Raw genomic sequence first — 22,117 nt, 5'->3', positions numbered from 1 at the left:
TTTGTGAACAATAAAATTTGATTTGGATTATTGCACACCCGCACAGAGTAGGCGGTCCCTAATGGAAATATGCAAATACTTGCGAGAACGGCCAATAGGATCTCACTAGCTTGTGCTTGGCTATGCCCACGTCATTGCTTGTTCTGCCCACTATGACTTATTTGTTCCCATTGGAAATGACAGGCTGTGGTCTATCTTGGGTTAGTTATAAAAATCTTCGATATTTCTGAAGATCCATGCTATCCGGGTTCATTGGGACATCCCAACTCTGACTTTACCCCATTGAAGTTGAAATGTAAAATGGTTAGGAAAGGGTAATGGTTAAGGTAGGGGAAGGGTAAGGGTTAAGGTTACAGTTAGCGTTAGGGCAGGGACGTCCCAAGGATCACAAATAGAACTACCCATTTCTGAATGGGGCAGAATCAAGGGGCCACGGAGATGCACCGTTTCGACTGCTCCTACAGTTTAGCTTCGTTACTACAGTTTAACTGACGCTCGGCCCAGAAATAGCATTTCTATACATGTCCACATAGAGAAGTCAGATTTGAAAATTCCTAATTTTTTTAAATTTAAATTTCACCTTTATTTAACCAGGTAGGCTAGTTGAGAACAAGTTCTCATTTACAATTGCGACCTGGCCAAGATAAAGCAAAGCAGTGCTACACAAACAACAACACAGAGTTACACATGGAATTAACAAGCGTACAGTCAATAACACACTATAAAAAGAAAGAAAGTCTACATACAGTGTGTGCAAATGGCGTGAGGAGGTAAGGCAATAAATAGGCCATAGGGGCAAAGTAATTACAATTTAGCAAATTAACACTGGAGTGATAGATGAGCAGATGGTGATGTGCAAGTAGAAATACTGGTGTGCAAAAGAGCAGAAAAGTAAATAAAAACAATATGGGGATGAGGTAGGTAGATTGGGTGGGCTATTTACAGATGGGCTATGTACAGCTGCAGCAATCAGTTAGCTGCTCAGATAGCTGATGTTTAAAGTTATTGAGGGAAATATAAGTCTCCAGATTCAGCGATTTTTGCAATTCGTTCCAGTCATTGGCAGCAGAGAACTGGAAGGAAAAGCGGCCAAAGGAGGTGTTGGCTTTGAGGATGACCAGTGAGATATACCTGCTGGAGCGCGTGCTACGGGTGGGTGTTGTTATCGTGACCAGTGAGCTGAGGTAAGGTGGAGCTTTACCTAGCATAGATTTATAGCAGACCTGGAGCTAGTGGGTCTGGCGTCGAATATGTAGCGAGGGCCAGCCGACTAGAGCATACAGGTCGCAGTGGTGGGTGGTATAAGGGGCTTTGGTGACAAAACGGATGGCACTTTGATAGACTGCATCCAATTTGCTGAGTAGAGTATTGGAAGCTATTTTGTAAATGACATTGCCGAAGTCAAGGATCGGTAGGATAGTCAGTTTTACGAGAGTATGTTTGGCGGCGTGAGTGAAGGAGGCTTTGTTGCGAAATAGGAAGCCGATTCTAGATTTCATTTTGGATTGGAGATGTTTAATATGAGTCTGGAAGGAGAGTTTACAGTCTAGCCAGACACCTAGGTATTTGTAGTTGTCCACATATTCTAAATCAGAACCGTCCAGAATAGTGATGCTAGTCGGGCGGGTACGGGCAGCGAACGGTTGAAAAGCATGCATTTGGTTTTACTTTCATTTAAGAGCAGTTGGAGGCCACGGAAGGAGTGCTGTATGGCATTGAAGCTTGTTTGGAGGTTAGTTAACACAGTGTCCAAAGAAGGGCAAGATGTATTCAGAATGGTGTCGTCTGCGTAGAGGTGAATCAGGGAATCACCCACAGCAAGAGCGACATCGTTGATATATACAGAGAAAAGAGTCGGACGAGAATTGAACCCTGTGGTACCCCATAGAGACTGCCAGAGGTCTGGACAACAGGCCCTCCGATTTGACACACTGAACTCTGTCTGAGAAGTAGTTGGTGAACCAGGCGAGGCAGTCATTTGAGAAACCAAGGCTGTTGTGTCTGCCGATAAGAATACGGTGATGGACAGAGTCGAAAGCCTTGGCCAGGTCGATGAAGACGGCTGCACAGTACTGTCTTTTATCGATGGCGGTTATGATATCGTTTAGTACCTTGAGCATGGCTGAGGTGCACCCGTGACCAGCTCGGAAACCGGATTGCACAGCGGAGAAGGTACGGTGGGATTCAAAATGGTCAGCGATCTGTTTATTAACTGGATATATGGATATAGGTCTATAACAGTTTGGGTCTAGAGTGTCACCCCCTTTGAAGAGGGGGATGACCGCGGCAGCTTTCCAATCTTTAGGAATCTCGGACGATACGAAAGAGAGGTTGAACAGACTGGTAATAGGGGTTGCAACAATGGCGGCAGATCATTTTTGAAAGAGAGGGTCCAGATCGTCTAGCCCAGCTGATTTGTACGGGTCCAGGTTTTGCAGCTCTTTCGGAACATCTTCTATCTGGATTTGGGTGAAGGAGAAGCTGGGGAGGCTTGGGAAAGTAGCTGCGGAGGGTGCGGAGCTGTTGGCCGGGGTTGGGGTAGCCAGGAGGAAAGCATGGCCAGCCGTAGAGAAATGCTTATTGAAATTCTCGATTATCGTGGATTTATCGGTGGTGACAGTGTTACCTAGCCTCAGTGCAATGGGCAGCTGGGAGGAGGGGTTCTTACTCTCCATGGACTTTAGTGTCCCAAAACTTTTTGGAGTTAGAGCTACAGGATGCAAATTTCCTTGATTACCTTTGACCTTTTTCAAAAGGAGGCAAGGAGAGGATGGAAGAATTAGCTAACCAATTGAGAATGTCCTTATGTCCTCATTTGACTATCAAAATGTGGGAATGATAGTGTAGCCTAAAAACCAATTTATGCTTGATCTGCATATGTGGTCGGAGGCTTTGTATGGCGTGTATGAGCCTCCGGAGGCATGCAGAGGCCAAATCAAGCTCCGTACCACATCGCTGTGCGCCTCTCACATTTTGTAACAATGCGGAGGGCTCTGTATAGCCCTGTATAGCCCAGCATTGACATGATTTGTTGACGGTAGGTGGGGGCGGAAAGTCCTGTATAAACACAAACCTATTTACTTAAAAAGTTTGTTTCCTCTGAATACTGCGGTGGCTGCATCTCAGTAAATGCTATACTGCCAATGCAGATGGCGGATTGACCATGCAGAGACTTTAAGAGCTTGAATCATTCCTCTTCAATAGCTTGCATATTGTAATATGCAGAGTCAGACATGCTGCAATATCAAAACCAGCCAGTGCACGCCTCCAAGACCAATGAATACTGGGAGACTGAAATGTATGTGATATGACTCTCTTATTGGCTACACACGCCTCCAACTCAATTATCAAGTTGGCATACACAAAAACACCAGAACTACACAACAGAATATAGAGGCCTTTAATGTCATTACTATTTATTAGCATTACCAGGTCAGAGTCGGGCACAAAATCATCTTCTGTACATCACTGTTCCCTTATTAAATAACTACAATAAGAGTAAAAGAGTTTATTTATATAGTCTAATTTCATCATTCAGCGACATCTAGGCAGGTGACCGGTGAGGTGGTGGGTGCGAGCAAAGGTGCGATGGCAGCGGTGGCAGGAGTATGGTCTCTCCCCAGTGTGGGTCCTCATGTGAATTTTAAGGTGTTTGGCCAAGCGGAATCTCTTGTCACACTCTTGGCAGGGATATGGCCGTGAGTTATTGTGGATCCTCATGTGTCTGGTCAGATCAGCAGAACAGATAAACCGTCGGTGGCATTCAGAACATTCAAATGGCCTCTCCCCAGTGTGGATGCGCTTGTGTTTGGTCAGATCTCCAGACTGAGTGAAGCTTTTACCGCACTCTGTACAGGTGTATGGTTTCTCACCTGTGTGAGTGCGCTGGTGGTTCTTCAGGTGTGCGAGTCGGAAAAATGTCTTGTCACACACTGTGCAATGGAAAGGCCTTTCCCCAGTGTGTGTGCGCTGGTGGGTTTTCAATGCTGCAATGTTTATGAACTTCAGCCCACAAACCCCACAATGGTAGTTCCTTTCATTGTTGTGGATCTTCAGATGCGTCTTCAGATAATTTCTGTAAGCAAAGTCTTTACCACACACAGTACATTTAAAAGGTCTCTCCCCTGAGTGTGTGCGCAGGTGAAGCTTCAGACAGTCCTTGTATGCAAACCGTCTGTCACATTTGGAGCAGGAGAAAGACTTCTCGCCAGAGTGAATAGTCATGTGAACTCGGAGGCGCCCCATCCGGGCAAAACCCTTTCCACAATCCTGGCATTTGAATGGCTTGACCCCCGAGTGAATCATCATGTATTTGCGGTAACTGCTGTCTTCTGAGAAGCTCTTGCCACACTCCTTGCAGACGTAAGGCTTTTCGCCGGTGTGTGTGCGCATGTGAATGCGCAGATTCTGAGGACTAGAGCAGCTTTTGCCACACTCTGAGCATGGCATGCCGATGTTCAGACAGACAGGGCCATCCTCAGGCTTAGTGTCCTCAGGTTTGTGACACTGGTGAGGCCCCAGTCCCCAGGAATTCTTGAAGCTCTTTCCACAGTCAGCGCAACTGAGGTATCTATCGATGAAAGTAACAGCCATTTTGTGCCAAACCTTGCAGTGAGTATGCAGTCTGGCTATGTACTGGAAGCTCCGGGCACAATAGGGGCAGGGGTGGAGTTTCCTTAGAGAGGGAGAGGGGTGGGCCTGACGGATGTGGACGTGTAGCTGTCGTGGGGTATGGAACATACAGCTACAGTGGGGACAGCTGTGTGTGGGGGCATACACGGTTTTACTTGTTGAGACATGGCTTTTGAACAAAGCCAGGTACTGCTTCTGGTGTTTGGTCTTGATATGGTTCTCCAGGAAGTAACAGTCAGTGAAGGAGATGGTGCAGTGTGGACAAGGAAAGAATTGAGAAGTAGAGACTGAGGGAGAGGGACAGAGCAGTGGAAAGAAGGTAGAAAGAGTGAGAAGAGAGAGATGGGAGGAGAGAGGAAACAGAACATAGCTGTGGTTTCTTACATTTCCTCATTCAACAATAAAATGCTTGAGTAAATATCTTTGCTGAAAATTAATTTTAAAGTTTGGTAAATTAATGTTCAAATGATGTTCAAGTAATCCCATCACCCATTTCAAATGCAGTGTTGAGGGTGGACTGGATGTATGAACTATGCCCTACCTTCATCTGTCTCATCTGGGTTTTTCTCCTTCACCAAACACACTTTAGTGTCTCGCAGAAGAGTCTTAACCACCACCTTATGGATTAGAAAGATGAAGAAACCACAGTATGCATGAACCAAAACTCTAACTCTTATTGTCTAGTTACTAACTGTCACATGTTGGGAAAGACCACTAACTCTTCTTACATTAGACAATCTTGTTAGCATCACCACAGGACTCCTTGATATCTCGCTACACCGGGTCATAGGACTGGATGTATTTTGATGTTTGATGTGGTTCTTCTGGAAGGAAGGAACAGAACGGTTTGGTTCCTCTCCCATTCCCTGCTGTTCAAAGTCTGTTGGTTCCTCTTTGATTTTGATGGAGCTGATATATACCCCTTTAGTAATGTAGGGTGATTGGCTAATGTCTGGTTCTTCTCTATTGCAGTCAACATCATCTAACTGTGTTCCACACTCTGTTTTGATGGGGTCTCGATGGTGTTTAGTCCTCTTGGTTTTGTTGTGTTGCTTTTTCCCAGGTTTGCTCTTCATCTTGTTGACTAGAGTGCTTCTTCATTTGAATTCTGTGGGGAAAAGACCAGGTTTTATTGAGCATCATCCCTTAGAGAGCAATAACAGGCAGGGATCATACTAATATCGAACCAGGGTCTGTAGTGACGCCTCTAGCACTGAGATCCCGAGTGGTGCAGCGGTCTAACTAGCTAATGTCTTGAGCTGCTAGGATTTTATTAGGATGCCCATTAGCTACTGCTAAAGCAGCAGCTACTCTTACTGGGGTCCCAACAAAACATGACATATTACATACCATTAATAGATAGGTACAGAACATACATTTTAAATTAGAATACACACTTTTATACAATTATGCCTTGGCATTCCATGCATAATGTAGTCATTATAACGGCAATACTGCAGCCATTAATTTCCCATATAGTGCCACCCTTTGCTCTACCGTTAAAAATAGCTTTGTCTAAAAGCCGATTAATGCTTGATACGAAAATGTGGTCAGAGGCTCTATATGGATAGTGTGGCGCAATCTCGAAGCCTCTGGTGGCATGCAGAGGCCAAATTGAGCTCCATACAGCACCGCCGTGCGCCTCCCAAATGTTGTAACAATGTGGAGGGCTCCATATAGCTCCTTCGCATTGACATTGTTGGGTGACGGTAGGTGGGGATGGGAGGTCCTGTATAAACACAAACTCATTCTTTGACAACTTCCTTTACAACAGATCTGCGCTGCTCCGCAAAGCGCAATAAATATAAATGCCCTGACTTCTGCAGAGGCGTATCGCCGTAAATGCTGAACGCCAATGCAAACATCAGATTGACCACGTAACGCCTTTAAACAGGTCCTGCTATACTAATCTAGCAGCATCCTTGAATCCTGATATAATAATCTCACAGCAGAAGTGGTTTTGTAAACACCAGAGAGAATCTCAGAACATCAGGGGTGTAATCATTAGTCCAAGCACGAGTTTCTATTGGACAAATTCAGATAAGTCCCTCCCCGTTTCGTTCCTTTTGCTTCCGTTAAAGAAACGTTTTGAAACAGAATCAGCGTAATGAATAGCCCCTGGAACCATCCTGTCCTTGGTTCTTCCGTTTACGTCAATCCTATGTAATCGTGTGATTCATCGATGCTACTGAACGCAAGTGCAACCAGATAGGAAGAGGCAAAGCGAGAGCGTGTCTCTGCCCAAAATCTGTCCACGTTAAGCAGATCATTATTTATGTGAGGAGTGTGTGTATGGGGTTGGGGCAATGAGTGTCGAATTTAGTCACGATAAAAAGGAAATTATATTTTTATACGTGTGGCTTATTTGATATAATATAAGTTTGGTAATGCTTAGGTTGTTACGAATATACTGATATAAGTGTGATGCACTGACATCCCGGCAGCTTTGAGAAAAAACACTTTATACAAGAGTTGTTCTTGTTGAAATTCGAGACGGTTTTACAGGCGGCGGACGTCAACACCCCTCATAGAATATTCAAAAACCGAGATGTATCCACCTATCTAAAGAAAGGAATAGGGGGGAGCCCGCCGTTATGCTCTGTAGACAACGAATCCCCATTGTTAGGGCGGAGACAAGCATCTCGTCATTATATCCAGTATCTTTGGTGCAACACACGAAAACGAAAATGCAATAATCATATGGAGTTGCACCTTAGTCGTTAACAAGTAGTCTCGTCTTTGTTGAGAATAATACAGCAAAGGCTAACGTATTATTTTATATCTCGTAAATGCTCAATGATAGAAGGGCCAACACAGCCTCGCCTACCTTTGTCGACGCCATAAAAACGCTGCACTTCCTACTTTATGTCCTTAAAGTGCCTACTCAACGTGGCCTTGACCAATCAGGTAATGGCTCCTCGATATACAACAACGATTTGGAGGCGGTTTATTGGTGTGGATTCTTAAAGATATATTCCTCAAAATAAATGATATTGGCAATATGTTATGTTTATGATAATAAAAATAGTTATTTAATTGCAATAATAACAGGCCTCTTCTGTCAAAATGTGGGAACGATACAGTACAGCATTGGTTCCCAACCGTTTTTGGTTACTGTACCACCAACTAAAATATGCTTTGTCTGGAGTACCCTTGAAGAATACCATAATGTGCATTTTAGCAGTAGGCCTATAGTCTCATGAGTCTTCTCAAGTACCCCCAGGGGTCCTAGACTTGTACCCTTAGTTGGGAACCAATACTCTACATGACAAGCTAATATCAACACCACTACAAGCCAATGATGGTTCTTAGCTTATGGACTGGTAAAAATCAGTTAATGACAGGATGGGTGGTTCTCTGTTCAAGTGGTAACCCTGTTAACTTAATTGACATTACTCTGGGAGTGATGTGGGTTCATGTTTTCATGTGGATTTACGTTAAAGGTAAACTGAGCGATATGACGTACATGCACAAAGTAAACAACATAGCGGGTCAATTCCTGCAAGAACTAAGTGCATTGAAGTGCGAGGCTAAATCTCTCTGCGGTTTTGGTCCTGGTGCCATCATGCTGTAATAGTATGAAGTGACCCACGCACATAGCGTAGATCAGAGGAGGCTGGTGGGAGGAGCTATTGGAGGCCAGAATCATTGTAATGGCTGGAATGGAATAAATGGAAAAGTAAAAAACAAAAACATGGAAACCATGTTTGACTCGATTCCATTCCAGACATTCCAACGAGCCCATCCTCCTATAGCTCCTCCCACCAGCCTCCACTGGCGCAAATACTGTGTGAGAGCAAAGTCTTGCATCTCGCTCATCGCAATATCTGTGGTGCTGCTCGTGGCAATGTCATTTCGCTGAGTCTACCTTTAAGCACAAAACAGACATGCCATATTTCAAACTGTCACCTTTATTGTCAGTCATCACCAGGAGTCGGCATACAAATCTCATGTATATCATTTAAAAAGCGATGAAATTAAGAAAAAAAAAATATGAAAAAAGTACAAAACAGTTCATTAAACAATGTAACTATAACCTAATGACGATCCATTATAACGTTATAATTTCACTGTGGTGGAGTCATCTCCAAGTGATACCTATGAATACAATGTGTTTCATTATATACGGTGTTATATAAAAAAGCCAAATCATGATAATTTAGAACATTAGGCAGGTGTTTCAAGAGGTTTGGTTTGTGAGTGAAGCTGGAGAAGCAAGGGGGGCAGGGGTACGATCTCTCCCCCGTGTCCTCATGTGGCATCTAAAGTGTTTCAGTTCATAGAAGCTTTTCCCACATTCTTGGCAAAAGTATGGCTTCATAAGTTTAGCACTGTAATATTACAACCAGTGCAGGCCAATGATGGCTTATGGACTGAAACAAATCATGTGTTCCAACTGTTCAAGTGGTCTTTATGTAATTAACTTAATAAAAAAAAAAAGTAAACTATGCAAGTCAGTTAAGAACAAGTTCTTATTTACAATGACGGCCTACACCGGCCTATCCCGGACGACGCTGGGCCAATTGTGCGCCACCCTATGGGACTCCCAATCACGGCCGGTTGTGATACAGCCTGGATTCGAACCAGGTCTGTAGTGACGCCTCCAGCACTGAGATGCAGTGCCTTAGTGGCGCAGCAGTCTCAGGAGCCCCATGAATCTAATGCCATGTTTATAACAATACTAGGGGAGTGACCTTTACATAAATGCTCCTCTTCTTCCAAATCAAGGTATACACTACAAACAAAAAGGAAAATAAACATCCCATCATCTTTTCGAAACATTATCACCTACTAATCACTAGGACAATCAGTAAAACAATCTTCTGTATATCACTGTCCCTTAAAAAAATAGATTTAAAAATATAAAATACAGGTTAAAAACAAACAGACAAAAACGTAACTAACAATCTAATGTATATGAACAAATTGGAGTATTGCTAAAGACATTGTGGCATCATAGGTAGATTTTGTGATATGGAGTTATCATACACAGTAGGGGTACAGTTCACATCTGTTGTCCAGCATCGATCACTGAAGGGAACGAATCCACCCCCCCATTCATAGGTTTAACTCATTTAAGTTTAGGACATCTAGACAGGTGATTGGAGAGGTTGCTCTTGCGAGCAAAGCATAAAAAGCAGTGGGGGCAGGAATACGGTTTCCCCTTGTGGATTTTCATGTGGACTTTTACATGACTCTGTTCATAAAAGCTCTTCCCACACTCTTGGCAGGAGTATGGCTTTACATCACGGTGAGTGTGGGTCCTCATGTGCAGGGTCAGAGAACCTGAACAGATAAACCGGCTGTGGCATTCAGAACATTCAAATGGCCTCTCCCCAGTGTGGTGGCGCTTGTGTTTAGCCAGATCTCCAGACTGAGTGAAGCTTTTACCGCACTCTGTACAGGTGTATGGTTTTTCACCTGTATGAGTGAGATGATGGTTCTTAAGGTGTGAGAGTCTAAAAAACTTCTTGTCGCACACTGTGCAGTGGTAGGGCCTCTCCCCGGTGTGTGAGCGCATGTGTAACTTCAACAACCCAAGCCTTATGAACTTACGCCCACAAACCCCACAATGGTAGTTTTTCTGGTTGTTGTGGATATTCAGGTGTGTTTTCAGATAACATTTGTCAGCAAAGTCTTTACCACACACAGTACATTTGAAAGGTCTCTCCCCTGAGTGTGTGCGCAGGTGAAGCTCCAGACTACCCCTGTATGCATACCGCTTGTCACAATGGGAGCAGGAGAACTTTCTCTCACCAGAGTGAACAGTCATGTGATTCCTGAGAAGGTTTGCCTGGGCGAAAGCCTTCCCACAATCCTGGCATTTGAATTCTTTGACCCCCTTGTGTATCAGCAGGTGTTTGCCTAAACTGCTGCCGTTCGAGAATCTTTTGCCGCACTCCTTGCATTCATAAGGCTTCTCTCCGGTGTGGATGCGCATGTGAGTGTTCAGGCTCGTAGGGGTAGTGAGGATCTTGCCACACTCGGAGCAATGGAAGCCGACTTCCAGACATATCACAGGCTTAATGTCCTTAGGTTTAGTGCCCTCTGGTTCGTGACACCGGTGAGGCCCCAGTCCCCAACAATTCTCAAAGCTCTTCCCACAATCCGCGCAACTGAGGTGTCCATCGATGCGAACAACAGCCATTTTGTGCAAATTCTTGCAGTGCTTCAGCAGGGTGCCCAGGTAAGGGAATCTGCGGGCACACTGCGGACAGGGGTGGAGTTTCCCCGGAACCCTGCGGGGATGGGAAGGTTTCTGGGGACGGGCAGAGGGGTGGGCCTGGCGGGTGTGAATATCTAGCTGTCGTGGTGTATGGAACATGCAGCTACAGTGGGGACAGCTGTGTGTGGGGCCGTACACTCTTTTACTCTTTGAGACTTGGCTTTTCAACATGGCCAGGTACTGCTTCTGGTGTTTGTTCTTGATATGGTTCTCCAGGAAGTAACAGTCAGTAAAGGAGATGGTGCAGTGTGGACAAGGAAAGAACTGAGGAGACAAGACTGAGGGAGGACAGAGATGGGTGGAAGGAAGGTAAAGAAGAAGGGTATGATAAAAGGAGAGAAAGGGAACAGAAATGTCATTTTCCTCAAAAAAACAAGTTAGAAATCCTTGCTGACATTTAATTCACCTTCAGTAATTCATCACCCATTTAATCCTGTGAGACAAGGATTTTTGCAACACTTGTTTTCTACATAATCACTACATCTTAGAGATGATAGGACACAAATGCTTCTAAGAGATACATCTGGGTAGTGCCGAGTGATTAATCGAAATGTTGGTTATTTAAAAAATAAAAAAAACTCAATGACCGACGTCGGTTCAATTATTCAAATTCAATTTATTTTGATGTGAGCTCAATGCACAGTTTCTCTAGAGATTAATCAGATCAAGCCCGAACTCTGCAATGTAGTATGGAGTTGTAGTTCCCAAATAGTCAACATAGTTTTGCAGTGAAAACATAGTAATTAACTACAATGACCATAATCCATTACGTGCCTATTTATCCGGTCCATTTCTTTTCCGCCTCCTATGTAAAAGAGACATTAGAATGCACGATCGAGAGCAGTTGCTTCGAGAGGTATCTTTACCTGAAAATACATGATCTAAGTGATTGATAGTTGGTAATCAGCAGTCATAAAAGTATACCTTATTTACATTGAACTACTAAAATAGTGATTTTGTCAGAAAATAGGCAGCAGCTCTATAGAGAGGAAATGATGACTTGGAATGTAATAATAAAGTGTAATAGACAAATATTTTAAGTTAAGTAAAGTAATGGGAATAAATTATGGTTAATAAGTGATAAGCAGTAATGGGCATCAAATGACTTTCATTAATTGTTATATTGTATGTTACAGCATTCAACCTACATAATGCATGGTGCATTTAAGCTTTTAAACTGATCCAACTGAAAACTGTGAACTTTTTTATATTTTCATTGAAACAGAACAACCCTAAAAAAGCACTAATCACTCAGCACTATATCTGGGTCACAGGAGATGAACTATGTAGTGTTTGACATGAATTAAGACTCTTACAGGGTTAAACTGCAGTGTTGGGAGTAGACTGAAGTATGTATGAACACTATATCCTACCTCCATTGTTGTCTTCATCCCTCCTGGCATCTGTCTCTTCCTTCACCAAACACACTTTAGTATCTCTCAGAAGAGTCTTAACCACCACCTTATGGATTAGATTGAAGAAAACAGCATGCATTAACAAACAATCTAAATACTCTTGTCTAGTTATTAACTGTCACATGTTTGGAAAGACTAACTCTTCTGACCTTAGACAATCTTGTTAACAGCACTAGAGGACTCCATGATATCTGACTACACATGGTCAGTTGGTTGGATGTAGTTTGTTGTTGCTTGACATGCTTCTTCAGTAAGGAAAGTTTGGAACGGTCACCATCACCAATTTCCTTCTGCTCAAAGTTCCTTGGTTCCTTTTTTATTTGGATGGAGTTCAAAGTAACCCCATTCGTTTTGGACTGTTTAGTCCTCTTGGTTATGTTAACTTTCTCCAGGTTTGTTCTCCATCTAGTTGACTTGAGTACCTCAGTCTGGTTAACATTCATCTTTCTTTGAATTCTGTGGGGAAAAGACCAAGCTGACTGAACTCAAGAGCTAGACCAGGCCATCACCTATCCAACACAAAAATGTAACATTAGGCTGCATTATCAAATGCTATGAACTAGCGAACTAGTCTACTTATAAACAAACCATCAGCGGCGATCGATTGACATTCCCATAATGTTGCGGGTTGCTACCATGTCAGAACGTGCCTTTTATGGTATTTTATGGCACTAGCCTCTTTGCTAATGATGTAGCAAGTTAGCTACAAGTCTGCACCGTAGACCTGTGTCTGCACTAAATTGACTACTGCTAGCGCTAGGTAGCTAGCTAATAATGATCTTTGTTGATGCGAACAGAGCGAGCTAAAATAGCAAACCACCGCCTGCAATTCAATGCTATATACTGGCAAGCAAGAAAGCTAACGTTAGAAAACTTTTAACCCGTCTCACCTAAATATTACCAAATTCATCAGAAACAGTTTTTGTTTATCGTTAATCTTCACGGATAAAACAGCATGGATTTCGTACTAGCCGAGATTAAAACCAGAAAACAATTTACTTTAGCGGGGACAACTGGCCAATCAGGTAATAGCCAAAGATTAAGAGACTGTTGATTGGGTGTGTATTCTTAAAGGAATATTCCCGTGGAATCATATACATAATAAATTGTAGTCAAAATGTAGGAATGATACTACCATAGATATACAATATAGATAGATATACAGTATATATACATACTCCCTGGACAGTTTTATCTCCATCTCTTCATTCAAAGACTCAATCATAGACACCTTACTGACAGTTGTGGCTGATTCGCGTGATGTATTGTTGTCTCTACCTTCTTTATATATATATATATATATATATATATATATATATATATATATATATATATATATATATTTATATATATTTATATATATTTATATATATATATATATATATATATATATATATATATATATTTATATATATTTATATATATATATATATATATATATATATATATATATTTATATATATATATATATATATATATATATTTATTTCACCTTTATTTAACCAGGTAGGCCAGTTGAGAACAAGTTCTCATTTACAACTGCGACCTGGCCAAGATAAAGCAAAGCAGTGCGACACAAACAACACAGAGTTACACATGGGATAAACAAAGGGACAGTCAATAACACAATAGAAAAATCTATATACAGTGTGTGCAAATATATACAGTGTGTTCTTTCCCTTTGTGCTGTTTTCTGTGCCCAATAACATTTGTATCATGTTTTGTGCTGCTACCATGTTGTCGTCCTGTTGTGTTGCTACCATGCTATATTGTTGTCTTAGGCCTCTCTTTATGTAGTATTGTCTCTCTTGTCCTGATGTGAGTTTTGTCCTATATTTTTCATCCCAGCCCCCATCCCCATAGGAGGCCTTTTGGTAGGCCATCATTGTATATAGCTAGCTAGTCTATTAATAAACAAACCACCAGCTATAGCAGCGATCTATTCCCAACATGATCATAATGTTGCGGGTTGCTACCATGTCAGAAAGTGCCTTTTATGGCACTGGCCTCTTTGTTAATGCTATAGCAAGCTAGCTACTAGTCTGCACCGTAGACCTATGTCTGCACTATATTGAATACTGCTCCTGAGTGGCTCAGCGGTCTAAGGCACTGCATCTCAGTGCTAGATGTGTCACTACAGACATCCTGGTTTGAATCCAGGCTGTATCACAACCGGCCGTGATTGGGAGTTCCATAGGGTGGTGCACAATTGGCACAGCGTGGTCTTGGTTTGGCTCGTGTAGGCCGTCATTGTAAATAATAATTTGTTCTTAACTGACTTGCCAAGTTAAATTAAAAAAAACACAATATATACAATGCATTTGTAAACTATTCAGGCCCGTTTCCACATTTTGTTATGTTACAGTCCTATTCTAAAATGTATTGAATCGTATTTTCCCCCTCATCAATCTACACACAATACCCCATAATGACAAAGCGAAAACAGGTTTTTAGACATTTTTGTAAATGTATTACAAATAAAAAACCGAAATATTACATTTACATTAGTATTCAGACTCTTTGCTATGAGACTCAAAATTGAGCTCAGGTGCATCCTGTTTCCATTGATCATCCTTGAGATGTTTCTACAACTTAATTGGAGTTCACCTGTGGCAAATTCAACTGATTGGACATGATTTGGAAAGGTCAGTACAGGTGCATCAAAATTGGGACTGAAAGACTGAAAATTAGCTTATATCTCAAGGCCATCAGACTGTTAAACAGCCATCACTAACACATAGAGGCTGCTGCCTACATACAGACTTGAAATCATTGGCCACTCGAACAAATGGATCACTAGTCACTTCATTAATACCACTTTAATAATGATGTTTACATATCTTCCACTACTCATCCCAGATGTATATACTGTATTTTAGGTCTTCGGTGTGGCTCAGTTGGTAGAGCATGGTGTTTTCAACACCAGCCTGGTGTGTGCAACGCCAGAGTTGTGGGTTTGATTCCCACGGGGGGCCAGTACAAAAAAAAAAAAAAAATGCATGAAATGAAATGTATGCATTCACTACTGTAAGTCGCTCTGGATAAGAGCGTCTTCTAAATGACTAAAATGTAAATGTATACCATCTATTGCATCTCGTCTATGCCGGTTGGTCATGGCCCATCCATATATTTATATGTACATATTCTTATTCTTATTCCCTTTACTTAGATGTGTGTGTATTAGGTAGTTGTTGTGGAATTGTTAGATCACTTGTTAAATATTTCTGCACAGTCGGAACAAGAAGCACAAGCATTTCGCTACACTTTACTGGTCACATATAATAAAATTTGATTTAATTTATATAAGGTCCCACAGTTGACAGTGCATGTCAGAGCAAAAACCAAGCCATGATGTTGAGGGAATTGTCAGTAGAGCTCCAAGACAGGATTTGGTCAAGGCACAGATCTGGGGAAGGGTACAAAAAAAATATCTGCAGCAACCCTAAGCACACAGCCAAGCTAACGCAGGAGTGACTTCAGGACAAGTCTCTGAATGTCCTTGAGTGGCCCAGCAGAAGCCTGGACTTGAACCCGATCGAACGTCTCTGGAGACCTAAAAATAGCTGTGCAATGATGCCCCCCAACCTACCTTGACACAGCTTGAGTGGATCTGCAGAGAAGAATGGGAGAAACTCCCCCAATACAGGTGTACCAAGCTTGTAGTGCCAAAGGTGCTTCAACAAAGTAATGAGTAAAGGGTCTGAATACTTACGTAAATGTAATTTCATTTTTCAACTCTAAAAACCTGTTTTTGCTTTGTCGTTAAGGGGTATTGTGTTTAAATTGAGGAAAAAGTATTTCATCCATTTTAGAATAAGGCTGTAACATAACAATGTGGAAAAAGTGAAGGAGTCTGAATACTTTCCTGAATGCACAGAGAGAGAGAGAGAGATTAATAATACTATATGCTTGTCAACCATGTTCAAATGTTTGGTAATGCAATAAATCACAACCAGTGCAGGGTTCCCGAGTGGCACAGCATGTCAGTGCTAGAGGCATCACTACAGACCCTGGTTCGATCCCGGGCTGTATCACAACCAGCCGTGAGCAGGAATCCCATAGGGCGGTGCACAATTGGCCAGCGTCGTCCGGATTAGACCATCAATGTAAATAAAAACTTGTTCTTAACTGACGTGCCTAGTTAAATAAAGGTTGAAACAACAAAGAAAATGGCCAATGACGGCTTATGGACTGAAGCAAATAATGTGGTCTCTAACTAATTAACTTAGATAAAAATATGTTTATAACAATACTAGGGGCGTGACCTTTACATAAATTATTTTTCCAAATCAAGGAATACACTAAAAACACAAAGCAAAAAAACTGAAGCTCTTTCAGAATGTATTATCACCTACGGATCACCAGGACAATCAGTCATGATACCATCTTCTGTACATCAGTATATTTTATTTGTTTGTTTAAAGAGCAAATAAAAAAAAACACAAAAACAACTAGTGTTTAAAACCTCTTAGACTTAAGGTCCCGTTCGGGAGACCTGTGTGGTTCTGGTACAGGTTCAGACCCTCTAACGTAGGATGTGAAATCTTACACCACTTGAAGCTGGGATGTCCCTTCTATCATTTCAATCGCTCTTCCAACTGTCCAGCTCCTGGCTGAACCCAACATCACAGCCACTGACAAAGCCCATGCCTGAAATCCTTGTATCATAGCGCAGCAGGAGTGGTTTCATCACAGTTGCACATTCAGAGATTATTGGCTATAAATCAATCTAAAATAATTCAGAGATTTTAAACAAAAAATATTAATATAAAATGAAAGGAGAGTTCCTAATGAGATCATGAAGCCAATCTAGAGCTCTGTGAGACATTCACAGCAATGGGGGCAAACATTGACAGTAAACATACAAATATGTAATTTAAAGTTATAAGGAACATGAAATCTTAGTGTCATTTTATAATTTATTTATGCTATATTCAGAACAAGTCATTTCAAGCCTTATTCATACAATTTTGTTGAATAGGAAATACAATGAAACTATGCATCATATTTGTACTGTGTACTTGAGCTTGTGTCCTCAAAAAGTTACCACCTCAACAATTTCACTTTTTTTTTACCAGAAAAGTTAGATAAAACTCCTTCTTTGAGTATACAGCATTACTAGTTATTGTTCATGGCCCTCATGATAATTACTTTTGTGGATTACATTTTACTGGTTAAAAACAAATACCCATAGAACAAACCTATCTCCTGATTCTGCCTCCTCAACCCTCCTCTCCTCCCTTTCTGCATCCTTTGATTTTCTCTGTCCCTTATCCTCCAGGCCGGCTTGGTCCTCCCCTCCTGCTCCGTGGCTCGACGACTCACTGCGAGCTCACAGAACAGGGCTCCGGGCAGCCGAGCGGAAATGGATGAAAACTCGCCTCCCTGCGGACCTGGCATCCTTTCACTCCCTCCTCTCTACATTCTCCTCTTCTGTCTCTGCTGCTAAAGCCACTTTCTACCACTCTAAATTCCAAGCATCTGCCTCTAACCCTAGGAAGCTCTTTGCTACCTTCTCCTCCCTCCTGAATCCTTCTCCCCCCCCCTCCTCCCTCTCTGCGGATGACTTCGTCAACCATTTTGAAAAGAAGGTTGACGATGTCCGATCCTCGTTTGCTAAGTAAAACGACACCACTGGTCCTGCTCACACTGCCCTACCCTGTGCTTTGACCTCTTTCTCCCCTCTCTCTCCAGATGAAATCTCGCGTCTTGTGACGGCCGGCCGCCCAACAACCTGCCCACTTGACCCTATCCCCTCCTCTCTACTCCAGACCATTTCCGGAGACCTTCTCCCCTACCTCACCTCGCTCATCAACTCATCCTTGACCGCTGGCTACGTCCCTTCCGTCTTCAAGAGAGCGAGAGTTGCACCCCTACACTCGATCCCTCCGATGTCAACAACTACAGACCAGTATCCCTTCTTTCTTTTCTCTCCAAAACTCTTGAACGTGCCGTCCTTGGCCAGCTCTCCTGCTATCTCTCTCAGAATGACCTTCTTGATCCTAATCAGTCAGGTTTCAAGACTGGGCATTCAACTGAGACTGCTCTTCTCTGTGTCACGGAGGCTCTCCGCACTGCTAAAGCTAACTCTCTCTCCTCTGCTCTCATCCTTCTAGACCTATCTGCTGCCTTTGATACTGTGAACCATCAGATCCACCTCTCCACCCTCTCCGAGTTGGGCATCTCCGGCGCGGCCCACGCTTGGATTGCGTCCTACCTGACAGGTCGCTCCTACCAGGTGGCGTGGCGAGAATCTGTCTCCGCACCACGCGCTCTCACCACTGGTGTCCCCCAGGGCTCTGTTCTAGGCCCTCTCCTATTCTCGCTATACACCAAGTCACTTGGCTCTGTCATATCCTCACATGGTCTCTCCTATCATTGCTATGCAGACGACACACAATAATCTTCTCCTTTCCCCCTTCTGATAACCAGGCGGCGAATCGCATCTCTGCATGTCTGGCAGACATATCAGTGTGGATGACGGATCACCACCTCAAGCTGAACCTCGGCAAGACGGAGCTGCTCTTCCTCCCGGGGAAGGACTGCCCGTTCCATGATCTCGCCATCACGGTTGACAACTCCCTTGTGTCCTCCTCCCAGAGTGCTAAGAACCTTGGCGTGATCCTGGACAACACCCTGTCGTTCTCCACTAACATCAAGGCGGTGACCCGATCCTGTAGGTTCATGCTCTACAACATTCGCAGAGTACGACCCTGCCTCACACAGGAAGCGGCGCAGGTCCTAATCCAGGCACTTGTCATCTCCCGTCTGGATTACTGCAACTCGCTGTTGGCTGGGCTCCCTGCCTGTGCCATTAAACCCCTACAACTCATCCAGAACGCCGCAGCCCGTCTGGTGTTCAACCTTCCCAAGTTCTCTCACGTCACCCCGCTCCTCCGCTCTCTCCACTGGCTTCCAGTTGAAGCTCGCATCCGCTACAAGACCATGGTGCTTGCCTACGGAGCTGTGAGGGGAACGGCACCTCCGTACCTTCAGGCTCTGATCATGCCCTACACCCAAACAAGGGCACTGCGTTCATCCACCTCTGGCCTGCTCGCCTCCCTACCTCTGAGGAAGCACAGTTCCTGCTCAGCCCAGTCAAAACTGTTCGCTGCTCTGGCACCCCAATGGTGGAACAAGCTCCCTCACGACGCCAGGACAGCGGAGTCAATCACCACCTTCCGGAGACACCTGAAACCCCACCTCTTTAAGGAATACCTGGGATAGGATAAAGTAATCCTTCTAACCCCCCCCCCCCCCTTAAAAAGATTTAGATGCACTATTGTAAAGTGGTTGTTCCACTGGATATCATAAGGTGAATGCACCAATTTGTAAGTCGCTCTGGATAGGAGCGTCTGCTAAATGACTTAAATGTAATGTAAATGTAAACAAAAGTAACAACGTAATATACACTGAGCTCCAAAAGTATTGGGACAGTGAATTTTTGTTTTGGTCCTTTGGCTCTGTACCTCCAGCACTTTGGATTTGAAATGATACAATGACTATGAGGTTAAAGTGCAGATTGTCAGCTTTAATTTGAGTATTTTTATTCATATGAACTGTTTAGAATTTACACCACTTTTTGAACATAGTCCCTCAATTTTAGGGGACCAAAAGTATTGGGACAAATTCACTTGTGTAGTGAAGTAGTCAAAGGTTTAGTATTTGGTCCCATATTCCTAGGGACCAAATGATTACATCAAGATAGTAGAGTAACAAACTTGTTGGATGCTACCATGATAACTGATAGTCCTGAATACATTGTGAATATCGAGTGAGAAAGTTAAGAGTACAGACACACAAATATTATACCCCATGCTAACCTCTTACCATTACAATAACATGGGAGGTTAAGATTTTTGTCGGAGGGTATGATATTTATGCCTCTAACTTTCTCACTCATTAATCACGATTCATTCAGGATAATCTGTAATCATGGTAGCCACTAATATAGAAGAAAACATTATATTCTTATTTATAATAAAAAAAGTGACAATACATGATTTACCATTAATTTCTATTGGGCACAAAATACTCTGAAACACACCCAAACAAACAGCAAATGCATCCAGTCACAAGCTTGATGTAAGCATTGCGTGCTAGGAATATGGGACCAAATAATTTAACGTTTCCCTTAAAACGGGCGAGGAATATGTACTAAGTGTTGTTCTTTATAAACGGTTCACCCGCTATGGATGAAAATACCCCCAAATTAAAGCTGACAGTCTGCACTATAACCTCAGTCATTGTATCACTTCAAATCCAAAGTGCTGGAGTACAGAGCCAAAACATGTCACTTTCCCAATACATGGAGCTCACTGTGTGACCCAACTGGAGGACTGCTAAAACATTGTGGCATTATCATAAACAGGGCAGCAACATTTTGTTAGCATTTGTGGTCACACATCAGACAAGAGATCGGACTCCACTCCTATTAATTCATAAGAGTAACAGCTTCATAAAATGTGTTATGTTAAAAACATACATCATTATCATTTAGGTTTATGACATCTAAGCAGGTATTTGGAGAGGTTGGACTTGCGAGCAAAGCTGATAAAGCAGAGGGGACAGGAATAACGTTTCCCATTGTGGATTTTCATGTGGCCGTTCACATGACTCTATTCATAAAAGCTCTTCCCACACTCTTGGCGGGAGTATGGCTTTACATCACGGTGAGTGTGGGTCCTCATGTGCAGGGTCAGAGAACCTGAACAGAAACCGTTTGTGGCATTCAAAACATTCAAAATGGCCTCTCCCCAGTGTGGATGCACTTGTGTTTGGTCAGATCTCCAGACTGACTGAAGCTTTTACCGCACTCTGTACAGGTGTATGGTTTCTCACCTGTGTGAGTGAGATGATGGTTCTTCAGGTGGTCGAGTCGGGCAAATTGCTTGTCACACACTGTGCAGTGTGTGACAAGCATACACCAGCGTGTGAGCGCAGGTGTATGTTCAGCACCCCAATTCTTATAAACTTCTGCCCACAAACCCCACAATGGTCGTTTTTCTGGTTGTTGTGGATCTTCAGATGCGTCTTCAGATAACCTTTGTCCGCAAAGTCTTTACCACACACAGTACATTTGAAAGGTCTCTCCCCTGAGTGTGTGCGCAGGTGAAGCTTCAGACTCGCCCTGTACAGTGAGGGAAAAAAGTATTTGATCCCTGCTGATTTTGTACATTTGCCCACTGACAAAGAAATGATCAGTCTATAATTTGAATGGTAGGTTTATTTGAACAGTGAGAGACAGAATAACAACAAAAAAATCCAGAAAAATGCATGTCAAAAATGTTATAAAATGATTTGCATTTTAATGAGGGAAATAAGTATTTGACCCCTCTGCAAAACATGACTTAGCAGTACTTGGTGGCAAAACCCTTGTTGGCAATCACAGAGGTCAGACGTTTCTTGTAGTTGGCCACCAGGTTTGCACACATCTCATGAAGGGATTTTGTCCCACTCCTCTTTGCAGATCTTCTCCAAGTCGTTAAGGTTTCGAGGCTGACGTTTGGCAACTCGAACCTTCATCTCCCTCCACAGATTTCTATGGGATTAAGGTCTGGAGACTGGCTAGGCCACTCCAGGACCTTAATGTGCTTCTTCTTGAGCCACTCCTTTGTTGCCTTGGCCGTGTGTTTTGGGTCATTGTCATGCTGGAATACCCATCCACGACCCATTTTGAATGCCCTGGCTGAGGGAAGGAGGTTCTCACCCACGATTTGACGGTACACCGTCCCTTTGATGCGGTGAAGTTGTCCTGTCCCCTTAGCAGAAAAACACCCCCAAAGCATAATGTTTCCACCTCCATGTTTGACGGTGGGGATGGTGTTCTTGGGGTCATAGGCAG

General features: G+C 42.9%; 2 protein-coding genes across 7 annotated transcripts; both read right to left on the bottom strand.

Annotated features, from left to right (window-relative positions):
* Positions 1 to 3,384: 3,384 nt before the first annotated feature.
* LOC115177517 (gastrula zinc finger protein XlCGF57.1) lies at positions 3,385 to 7,540 on the bottom strand. Of its 3 annotated transcripts, none has more exons than XM_029738364.1 (4): positions 7,460 to 7,540; positions 5,361 to 5,740; positions 5,174 to 5,249; positions 3,385 to 4,919 (listed from the first exon to the last, which is right to left on the bottom strand). In XM_029738364.1, exons 2-4 carry the CDS (start codon positions 5,706 to 5,708, stop codon positions 3,535 to 3,537), a joined length of 1,809 nt encoding a protein of 602 aa, XP_029594224.1. In that variant the 5' UTR covers positions 5,709 to 5,740; positions 7,460 to 7,540; the 3' UTR covers positions 3,385 to 3,534. The 3 variants fall into 3 exon arrangements, with proteins under 3 accessions (XP_029594224.1, XP_029594226.1, XP_029594225.1); XM_029738366.1 differs by lacking the exon at positions 7,460 to 7,540 and adding an exon at positions 7,345 to 7,414; XM_029738365.1 differs by lacking the exon at positions 7,460 to 7,540 and adding an exon at positions 6,030 to 6,662.
* A 1,646-nt stretch (positions 7,541 to 9,186) lies between these two features.
* LOC115177515 (gastrula zinc finger protein XlCGF57.1-like) lies at positions 9,187 to 13,348 on the bottom strand. 4 transcript variants are annotated; one of them, XM_029738357.1, is made up of 4 exons: positions 13,164 to 13,348; positions 12,423 to 12,729; positions 12,232 to 12,319; positions 9,187 to 11,136 (listed from the first exon to the last, which is right to left on the bottom strand). In XM_029738357.1, exons 1-4 carry the CDS (start codon positions 13,181 to 13,183, stop codon positions 9,704 to 9,706), a joined length of 1,848 nt encoding a protein of 615 aa, XP_029594217.1. In that variant the 5' UTR covers positions 13,184 to 13,348; the 3' UTR covers positions 9,187 to 9,703. The 4 variants fall into 4 exon arrangements, 2 of the variants coding, with proteins under 2 accessions (XP_029594217.1, XP_029594218.1); XR_003872418.1 differs by lacking the exon at positions 9,187 to 11,136 and adding an exon at positions 11,455 to 11,724 and having other exon boundaries at positions 13,164 to 13,339; XR_003872419.1 differs by lacking the exon at positions 9,187 to 11,136 and adding an exon at positions 11,455 to 11,663 and having other exon boundaries at positions 13,164 to 13,339.
* Positions 13,349 to 22,117: the final 8,769 nt, after the last annotated feature.

Source organism: Salmo trutta, chromosome 37 (assembly GCF_901001165.1).
Source record: "Salmo trutta chromosome 37, fSalTru1.1, whole genome shotgun sequence".
NCBI lineage: Eukaryota > Metazoa > Chordata > Actinopteri > Salmoniformes > Salmonidae > Salmo > Salmo trutta.
Note: the sequence above shows the minus strand (reverse complement) of the source record. Positions and strands in the feature narration are given on the sequence as shown.